Source organism: Elephantulus edwardii, unplaced genomic scaffold (assembly GCF_000299155.1).
Source record: "Elephantulus edwardii isolate Elephantulus edwardi_28Jun2011 unplaced genomic scaffold, EleEdw1.0 scaffold00017, whole genome shotgun sequence".
In the NCBI taxonomy this organism is placed as follows: Eukaryota; Metazoa; Chordata; class Mammalia; order Macroscelidea; family Macroscelididae; genus Elephantulus; species Elephantulus edwardii.
In genome coordinates this window covers 29,576,632-29,587,739 of record NW_006399767.1, presented here as the reverse complement: position 1 = coordinate 29,587,739, position 11,108 = coordinate 29,576,632, and the positions used below count along the sequence as shown (strand labels likewise).

General features: G+C 37.5%; 1 protein-coding gene across 1 annotated transcript; it reads left to right on the top strand.

Annotated features, from left to right (window-relative positions):
• The first annotated feature begins 10,372 nt into the window (after positions 1 to 10,372).
• On the top strand, positions 10,373 to 10,789 carry LOC102872900 (40S ribosomal protein S17-like). The gene has a single exon (XM_006882204.1). It carries the CDS (start codon positions 10,373 to 10,375, stop codon positions 10,787 to 10,789), a length of 417 nt encoding a protein of 138 aa, XP_006882266.1.
• Positions 10,790 to 11,108: the final 319 nt, after the last annotated feature.

Sequence of the window (11,108 nt, the reverse complement as noted above, 5' to 3'; positions counted from 1 at the left end):
AATAAATTTTTTTAAAAAAAAAAACCCTAATGAAGAAACTCTAGCTAGAGTTTTCTTGACTAGATTTCAGAGCTGTGCTGGGCAGCTTTGCAGCTTTATGCTAACCCTCTCATAGATTCCATTTTCTCTACTTTTTTAACGAGAACTTTTCCACTACTGTATATGGGGTGTGCTGAAGACAGACAACGTGTCTAGTTTCACAGAGAGAAGGAACTATAGGAGTTGTGCTTTACAGATTGTACTTAGGAGCCTCACTCAAAACTGGTTCTTATTTAAATGATGAGGCTTTGAGCTGATGCTATTATAGGATGAAATGTTGGAGATCTTGTTGTCAGCTACTATTAAGTTAGCATCCAGCTCATTGAACACAATAGAACAAAATGCTGCTAGTCTTGAAACATCTCTGTGCTTGCTTGTGGAGCAAACCACAATGGCTAATGCTGGAGTAAAAATATCCAGTTCTTTCTTCCTTGTCTATCTTAGTCTGGAAACGTGGGTTAAATCTATGTAGGTTCACATTAACATGAGAGCCTTCAGTGACATATAAGTGGTAGCTGTACCTAAGATGCTTTGATCAGGAATCAAATTCAAGTATCGTGCATAGAAGACAAGAATTCTAATCACTAGAACAGGTGAATGTATTATTGAGGGATCTTCTTATTGTTTGTTGCTGTTGACTGTCATCAAGTCAAGCACGACTCACAGTGACCCTATGAACAAAAGACCTGAAGCCTTTCCAAAAGTATCAACTATCATTTCTCAAAGTTCATAGTTTCCAGAGGCATGCTGCTTAGGAAGTAGATGCCACTCCTGCTTGTTGTTAGGTGCCATCAAATTGAGTATGACTGGTTCTGCTTGGGGTATGGTGTTACAGTTCTCTTCTGTTGCACTGGTGGATGGTGTCCTTAATGTTTTGGAATGAATGTATCCAGACTGGTAGTAGCTTTAATAGATTAGGTCTGCAGTTTTGTGTTCATTTTCTAATGTCTGTTTTTCTCAGACCAGCCAAATAGATGTATGCAGATTGAGCTAAGAAATTTTGTGACTGATTTAATTTTTTTTAATTCAAGATCACCCTCCACTGTTAGTACAACCAAGTGTAGTTTAATTTGCAATGTATTTATTTGGCATAAGAGAGAAAGACAACTCTGTGACTCTCTTTGTTTCTGATGGTAATCAAAATTCTACCACTTACTTCCTTTTGTGCTTCATAACAAATTTTATAGGGAAGCCTCTACTATTTAAGTAGCTCTTTCACTACTTATATGACAGCCTTGACAGGAATATATTAACACCTTCTCAGTACATTTGGTTCTACTCACATTCAAATTCCTTTTGTTCTTTTCTCTAGCAACCAGTGCATTTGTATACTATGCCCCACATACATTATTACAAATTCTTCATTCAAAATAGAATGTCATTTTTACAGGAATTATCTAATTTGTGTTGATGACCCCATGCCCCAATATACTCTCCTTTTCCAATCAACCTCTGTTAGATTGACCACTCTATTAAAACCTCCAAATCTGACTCTGCTAAATATTAGGTAATCTGTATTCATAAAAATTCCAAATCAAACTCACTGCCAACAAGTCCGTTCCAACTCATGGCAACCCTCAATAAGATTTTTAAAGCTGTAAATTTTTTGTTTTGTGAACCAGTCATTCCTGAAATGAAAATAAAAATTCAAACCACAAATTTTAGTCATCCACAAATTTAATGGACTTGAAACGAGTTAACCAATTTAAGAAAGAAAATGAAGAAAATAAAAATCGTATTAGAAATAAAGATCACATTCAAATTCAGACAAGAGACATTGCAAAATAAGAAACAAACAAAAATCTTTGAAAAACCAAAACCTTATGGTCAAGCGAATAACAATGAGAAAAAAAATCAAGCAGATCATTAGACCTTTCTTCTAAAGAATTTCAGGTGGTCTTCAACTTAGTTTTTCCATAAGTAGCCAAGCACATTAAAATTGTAACACCTGAGGTCTCTGACACAAATCTTTTACTTACAGTTTCTGTGAGACAGAGATCAGTTACAACTCAGCTGGGGCTTTCTGGCTGGGGCCTTTGTTGTTTTTTTCAGTCATTGGGAATGCATCTGAGAGCTGGACAATATGTAATTGATTCCTTTGAGCCCACATGGTGGAGAAGAGCACAGAATATCCCACAGATGACCAAAAGAACAAACAGAAATGTCTTTGAGAAAGAACAGCCAGAGTGCTGCTTGGGGGTAAAGATGACAGAGCTTCGTTTCTCATACGCTGGGCATGTTATTACTTGGAGAGGCACATAAGGTGTGGAAAGATGAAGGGTCAGCAAAAGAGAGCAAGATCTTCAACAAGATGGACAGACACAGTGACTGCTTCAATGGGCCCTAGTATTTCAGAAATTATGAATATGGCACAGGATGGAATAGGATAGGATTCAAATCTGAAGTCAGCCACAGAAAACCCTATGGAGCACAGTTCTACTCTGACATACATGAGGTTACCAGTAGTCAGGGTAAAGTCAATGGAGACTGAGTTTTGTGGTAATTTATTATGCAGCAACAGAAAACTAGTGCAGTCACAGATACCTATTTACTTGATTCACCATCCTAATCTCCAAGGGGCACTCTGGCCGCACTTTCTCCAAAACATGTGTTTATTCTTTTGACAGTCCATGGGACACTCAGCACTCTTCTCCAACTCAAAGGCATTTGATCTTTCTTCTGTCATTTTGTGATTTGAGTGAAAGTTTTCAAAGCAAATTAAATTTTCATTCTCCCATTCATACACATTTTGTTCTTTCACATTTATTTCAAACCCCACAATGAAATCACATTTTCCCACTTGTTCCCTGTTGTTCTGATTTCAATTAATCCTTTTATAACTTTTTTTACTTTCCCTTCTTTAGTGATAATGTGTTAACTATCGCCATTTTATATCGCCTTTTCTTTTGCCCACTTTAATATGTATCCAGTCTCTATTTAGTGGCTTGTAATCCCCTCTCTCTCCCTTCTGATTCTTTGTAATCATTCAAAAATAGTTTTATGTAGAAACATTTATATAGTAGTGATCCTATGCTGTATTTTCCTTTTATAACTGATTTATTTCACTCAGAACAATATTGGAGATTGTAAATCTTTACTGAAGGAGACTGCTCATCTTTCTCTCTTGGAGAAACTTGTGGATTCAGACCACCAACATTTCAGTCAGAAATTCAATATATAACCTACAACAACCTTAACAATCTTATGGGACCATTCTACTCTGTTCAGTAGGGTTGTTATCATTTGAAATTTACTTGTTGGCAGTGGGCTTAGATATGACTTTTAAATTGATAGTATTTTCTCTCTCCTATTCACACTATACTTTTAGGTTATGCAGTATTCTTTTCTTCTGTCTTAAGCCTAAATCATAAGAATGTAATCGTTATATGTTGTATATATGTCGTTGTTGTTAGATGCCAACAAGTTGAGCATAATTCATAGCAATCCTATGATTAGCTTGAACCCTGCCCTAACTTGTGTCATCCTCATCCTCTCTGACACACTAGAGACCATTGCTGACATCATCACTTCAATCAATTTCATAGGGGGTCTTCTTCTCCTTCACTGACCCTTCGTCTTTCCAAGCATGACTGGTAACAATGACGAGGTGGCTATTGTGAACCAGACTATCAATTACACTTGTGCAGGTTTAAATTGAAGCTGAAAAAAAAAATTAAATCTAGTACTCGGAACCAAAATAAGACCTTGAGTCTATCCCTGTTGAGCACATTAGTTAGATGAGCACTCAGATAAATAAATAAAATGTTCTCTCAAATTCAGTAATCTCTTGTTTTTCTCTTCTAGTAACTTCTGCTCCAAGAATAGCTACTACACTTGCTTTTAGCAGCATGGATGAATTTTACCTGTGTCAAACTTTATACAAATGAAATAATATTGTATATGTATATGTATATGTATATGTGTATGTGTATGTATATGTATATATAATAACTTGTTTATCTTACTCAAAAACATGCTTTGTAAGATATTCCCTCTTGCTGTTGTAATAATACTTCATTTTGTGTTATACTGTGTGCATGTATGGAGTCCTAATGGCGTAGTGCATTATGGGTTGAGCTGTTAACTGAAAGGCCAACAGTTTAAATCCACCAGCACTCCACAGGAAAAAGGTGAAGTAGTGTCATCCCACAAAGATTTACAGAGAAAACCTTCAATGAAATGGATTATCACAGTAACTGTAACAATGGATTAGAGTACATCCGAGCTTCCAAGGATGATGCAAGAAAGTATAGGATTCAAGAAAAGGGAAAAATAAAAGAAAGTGTAAGGTTCAAATTCATTGTCCATAGGGTTGCTGTGAGTCATGGCCGATTTAACACACCTAACAACAACACTAAAAGTATATATTATACATATTCTTATATTTATATATTCTACTTATGTACATTGTTTATAGATTTCAGTTTGTTACTGTAACCAGCTTCATTATAATCACTTCTCTGTCTTTTAGAAAGCTGATAGATAATGCATTTATTTCATGTATGTAGGGAGCTCTGATGGTATAGTCCGTAGGGAGCTGCACTGATAACCTAAAAGCAACTCTTCTCTGCTGGTTCAAAATACTGATAAAGTAGTTCAATATGGGAAAAGTAGTGGATGATTGAAAAAGCATTAAAAAAAAAAAAAAAGGAAAGAATGCATGGGGTCACTATACCCAAAAGAATGGGTCAACACTGAACAATCCCAGAAAGCCACATGTGATCAAGAACCAAAGTATATAAGGGGGAAATTCAATTTACACTGAAGGTGTTGGGGGGGGGTGGGAATAATAAAAAATAAGACTCTTGAACTGGGCCATGAAAGATGGTGAAAAGTTTGAGATTGTTAACAGGTGTAGTTTGCTTGGCTCTAAATCAACACTCTTGGTACCAGCAGCAAGCAATTAAAAGACAAATTGCACTGGGAAAGTCTGCTGTCAGAGACCTCTCCAGAGTACTTAAGAGCAACAATGTCAGTCTGAAGACTAACATGTGCCTAAACCAGACCATAGTCTTTGCAATTACTTGCTACTCATCAGAAAACTGGACAATGACTAGAGATAATAATAGGAGAATTGATGTCTTTGAGCTGTGATACTGGAGAAGAGTACTGAATATCCATGGACAGCTAGGAGAAGAAACAGGTTCATCAAAGAGAAGGTGAAACCAGGATGATCCTTGAAGGCAAGGGTTCTGAAGCTTTGTCTGACATACTTTGAGCATTTTGCAAGGAGAGACCAGTCCTTAGAGAGGGACATCATGCTTGGAAGGGTGGAGGGACAACACAAGAGAGGAAGATCCTCGATGAATTGGGTTGATACAGTGACTGGAGTAGTAGGGGTAGGTGTGTCAGAGACAATAAGGTTGGCCTGTTGTACATAGGGTTACAACGAATAGCAAGAGACTCAATGGCACATAACAACAGGAACTGATAGAATATCAGCTGACGTCTTTTGACAAACATGTAGTCCTGGATGTGCTCATTTGTCTATGCCAAGAACTGTGGAACATAAGTTACCTCGTCAATAACCTAGAAGAGATTTTTATTTGTATCCATTCCCAAAAAAGGTGTCCTAACAGAGTGTGGAAGTTTTCAAACAATATCATTAATATCACACACAAGTAAAATCTTACTGAAAGTTATTTAAAAATTGCTGGAGCATAATATTGACAGGGAACTGTCAGAAACTCAAGCTGAATTCAGAAGAGGCAACGGAACAAGGAATATCACTGCTGCTATCAGATGGATCTTGGCTAAAAATGTGGAATATTGTAAAGATGTTTACTTGTGTTGTATTGACTATGTGAGGGCATTATATTCAGTGTATCATAATAAATTACAGACAACAATGAGAAGTATGAGAATTCCAGAACACTTATTTGTGTTCATGAGGAACCTGTAAAGAACCAAGAAGCAATCATTCATTCAAAAACGGCAAGTATATATTGCATGGCTTGAGATCAGGAAAGATATGTGTCAGAATTATATCTTCAGGATTGTATATCTACTCAGCCTGTATGCTGAGGAAATAAGTTGAGAAGCTGGACTCTATGAAGAAGAATGAGACATCAGAATTGGAGTAAGACTTATCAACAACATGTGTTATGTAGATGACACGACTCTGACTGCAGAAAGTAAAGAAGACTTGAAGCACTTCCTAAAGAAAATCAATAAGTACAGTCTTTAGCATGGATTATGCTTCAATATTGGTATAACAAAAATCCTTACAATAAGATCAAGAGGCAGCATGATGATAAATGAAGTAAATATTGAAGTTGTCAAGGATTTCATTTTACATGTAAGCACAATCAACATCATGACAGCGGCAGTCAAGAAAACAAATGACTTTGTATTGGGCAAATTTGCTGCTAAAAACCTCCTTAAAGTGCTAAAGAATGGCTGTTTAAAGACTAAGATGCTCTTTACCAAAACCGTGGTATTTTCAATTGCTTCATATGCATGTGAATATTGGACAATGAATAAGGAAGACTGGAGAAAAATTGATGCCTTTGAATTGTAGTGTTGGAGAAAAGTATTGACAGTATTATTGTTGTTGTGTACCATAGAGTTGGAACTGACCCATAACTGACCCTCTGGCATGTTTTCTGAGGCAGTTAATCGCAAAGGAGGAAATTGTCCATCCTTCTCCCATGGAGCCGCAGGTGAACTTGAACTGTGTGCCTTCAGAATTGCAATGCAGCTTCTTGCCATTAGGCCACCAGAGCTCTCTAGTGATAGTATAGACAGCAGAAAAAGGCAAACAAATCTGTCTTGGAGAAAGTACAACTGAGCAAGAAAGATGACAGTTCCTCTCACATACTTTGAGCATGTTGTCAGGCAGCATCAATCCTTGGAAAAACATACCATGCTTGGAAATATGGAGGGTCAATGAAATAAAGAAATAGCTTAAACAAGATGGATTGGCACAGTGACTGCAACAATGAGCTGGAACACAGTGGAGATTGTGAAAATGATTCAGGAAAGGGCACGAACTCTATCTCATGTGTCACTCTATCGTGGTCAACTGAATAGCACACAAGAACAGCAATGGAGAAATTTATATCACATTCAGAAAGACTTTTTTGAGGTAGTATGTGACCATCTTCTAAAATAGACATATTGTCATGTTGTTGTTAGATCCCACTGAGTTGAGTACTACACCTATGAACAGTCCTGAACGCTGTCCTATCTTGTACCATCCTCATCATCTCTGACATACTCAAGCTCATTTCTGCAGTCACTGTGTCTATACATCTGATTGAGGCTCTTCTTCTCTTACATCAGCCCTCTGCCTTTCCAAGCATGATGTCCCTCTCCAAGGAATACTATCTCGTAGCCACATGCCCAAAGTATGTGAGATGAACCTTCATAAACTTTGCCACCAAGGAGCACTATGGCTGTACCTTCTCCAAGAGACATTTGTTCTTTTGGAAATTCATGAAATATTCAGTACTCTTCTCCAATACCACAACTCAAAGGCATCAGTTCTTCTTCTGTAATCCTTAATCATTGTCCAGCTTTCAAAAAAGTACTTAATATTCATTTGGCAGTCCACAGAATATTCAGTACTCTTCTCTTCTAAACTATGCCAAGTTATATGATAATTTCTTGCAACCTCTTTAGTCTACATGCACCTTTCATGAAATGGTTAAGACTTCCTTCTAAAAAAAAAGACTTCCTTCTAATATGCTATATTGTGCACCATGCTATTGTTTTTCATAATTACAAGCATTTTTAGTCCAGTCACACAATACTCTTTTCTGATCTATAGGGTTTACATTAATTAATTTTCAGAAGTTTAGCACCATGCCCTTCTCCCGAGTTTGTCTGACTTTGCTGAAACCTTGGCAACCCATGGGCAACTCTTTTAGTAATGAAATATCAGTGGTATAGCTGTCAGATTCATAGCAATATTCAACCCAGAACTGTCTGACATATTGACAGACTGATAATAGACTCTGCAACCCACAAATGCCATATTCCTACAATCTTCAACTTTCTGTAACCCAGAAATGCCATATTCCTACAATCTTTAACTTTTCCCAGAGGCAAACTACAGAAGTAAAAATAAAAGATATGTTACATGATAATCACTCAAGACTTAAAAAAGACCACTCACCTACTACAAATCTTCACTTGACTAGTATCTCTCTCTCTCTCTCTCCCAGCCTCCAACCCCACATTGCTGTCAAATTGGAACTGCCTCACACCTGACCCTCTGGGGGGTTTCCAAGACTATGAATCACATTGGAGGAAAGTGTTCATTTTTCTTCTGTGGTGCCACTAATGGAAGCATAACATTTGGGTAGCAGCCAAATTCTCCATGGGCTAGGCTTGAGAAGTCAGAAGAATAGATATTTTGAGTTGCAAAGGGGCAGGAATTTATTTACTATTAAGTTGTAGTTCATATGACCATTCTCTATGTAGTGTACTCCAGGCTAAAAGAAAGCAGGAATTTTAATGTCTCTTAAGGAGCACCAATCAACATCCTTGGTACCAGCAGTCAGGAAAGCAGGAGATGTATTGTTAATGTGGAAAACCTGCTAGCAGGTATCTCTCCAAAATACTGGAGAGCAATGATGTTAGTTTGAAGACTAAGGTGCACCTGACCCAGGCCATGGTCTTCTCAATCACCTGTTATGCATCAGAGAGCATGAATAATGGATAAAGATGACAAAAAATTGATGCCTTTGAGTTGTGGTTCTGAAGAAGAGTGCTTAATATACCATGGACTGCGAAAAAAAAAAAAGAACAAAAAACGAACAAACAACAACACAAAAAAAACTCACCAGACATTATGTCCTGGAAAGACTGTGACCCTAGTGCTCCTTGGAGGCAAAGATGAACAAACTTCATCTTTCATACTTTAGACATGTAGCTAAATGAGGCTTCCTTGAAAAGGGACATTGTGTTTGATGAAGGGTCAGTAAGGAGGAGGAAGAACCCCAATGAGATGAATTGACACTGTGATTTCAGCAATGGGCTCTAGTGTATCAGAGACGATGATGACGGGCATAGGATAGGACAAGTTTCAGGTGGGCTGTTCATAGGATTGCTATGAGTCATACTTGACTCAATGACAACTAACAACAACAAAATGGAACACTTGATCGCAATTGTATGTGTGTGCCGTAGATAGATATAAGCATGAAGAGTAAATGTAGATGTTGTTGTGTACCATCAAGTTGAAACTGACCCTCCAGCAGGTTTTCAGAGGCAGTTAACCACATGGGGAGAGATTTCCCACCCTTCTCCCATGGAGCAGTTGGTGGCCTCTAACCACTTGCCTCAGGGACTGCAGCGCAACTTCTTGCTACTAGACAATCAGAGCTCCAAAGGTAGACACAGACATATTTATCAATATTTATATTAGGTTATAATGAGTAAGGAAGTTCTTTATTACATGTAAATACTTAGTGCTAAATTAAGCATTCTGCCTAAGGAAGAAGAGAGGAAAAGGAGAGAAGGTAATTAATGAATATAGTCAAGGTGGGAAGAAAGGAAACAATATACATCACTCAGATGACACTCCTGATGAAAAGAAACAGAAAATCCTCTCTTCAGTTAGTTCTCTAGTGACTACGTTGCTGTAAGAAGAAATGGAAAAGGACTATATGATTAGGCATTATTTGTATGACAATCCAGAATAAGGTGCATAGCAAAGTGGACTTGGGGAGGGGTGGGTGGAGAGAGAGGAAATTATGCAACAATGAATTTTTTTTTAAAGTGAATGGGGAGGGAGGGAGGAAAATGTGCAACAATTAATGAATGTAAATTCAACTTTTTTGTAAATTTCTTTAAAATGAAATTTTTTTAAAAAATTGATAAAAAAATAAATAATGAATGGAACAATTTAGGTGGGAAATGGCAAGAACAGTTACACAATTGGAAGCTACTAAATTGTATATGTAAATCGTTAAAATGGCATGTGTTTTCTTACGTAAATTTCACCACACTATAAAAAATAGATAAAAGGTTCATTGAGCTAAAAAAAACCAACTATTTTTCATTCAACAAATTGCCTCCTTTACCAGGCACTATCCTAAGACCGAAAACACATCAATGAATAAAAACCAGAGAAATTCCTGCCCTGAAGGAGTTCAGTACTGAAGGGGTAATATTGTTGAATTCAAACACTGATTGATCAAACATATGACATAGTTGTAAAACTGACATCTACTGCCTCCAGCATGCAAAACTGATTACTCTCTATTCTTTTTTCTTTAGTCATGTAAAGTACTCTAAACTGTTTGTTTGCCTGGATTAGTATTCACCTCTTTGAAACTGTTTTTCTGAAGCTTCCTATTTCCTCTTTCACCAAGGACCCACCAACATGGGCTGCTGCATTTGCACCAAAACCATGAAGAAGGCGGTCGGGGTCATCATTGAGAAATACTACACGCACCTGGGTAATGATTTCCACATAAACAAGAGTATGTGTGAGGAGGAGATCGCCATTATTCCCAGCAAGAAGCTCTGGAACAAGACAGCAGGCTATGGCACACAGCTGATGAAGCGGATTCAGAGAGGGCCTGTGAGAGGCATCTCCATTAAGCTGCAGGAGGAGGCGAGAGAAAGGAGAGATAATTATGTACCCGAGTTTTCAGCCCTGGATCAGGAGATCATTGAAGTAGATCCTGATACTAAGGAAATGCTGAAGCTCTTGGACTTTGGCAGTTTGTTCAACCTGCAGGTCACTCAGCCGCCCACAGTTGGGATGAATTTCAAAACACCATGTGGGGTCATTTGAGTCTGTCTGCTATGCTGTAATATTTTCAGTAAACTTGGGCACACCAGAAAAAAAAAAAAAAAACTTTTTCTCGGTTGTATGTAACTCTTTTCTGGATTAGGTTTACCTCTTTGAAGTTGTTTTTTACAGTTACATATCATTGAATCAGCACTTATCTCTTTGAAGATGTCTTTCTCTGTCATATGTAAACTAAATCACAAGTTTGTTTAGGAACTGTAGCACCTAACCCAAGTATAAAAACTGATGACCACTCTTAGCAGGGAAAGCTAGTTTTGAGAAGAATCTCACTGCTTTCCCAGATCTGAAATAAAGTGCCCTG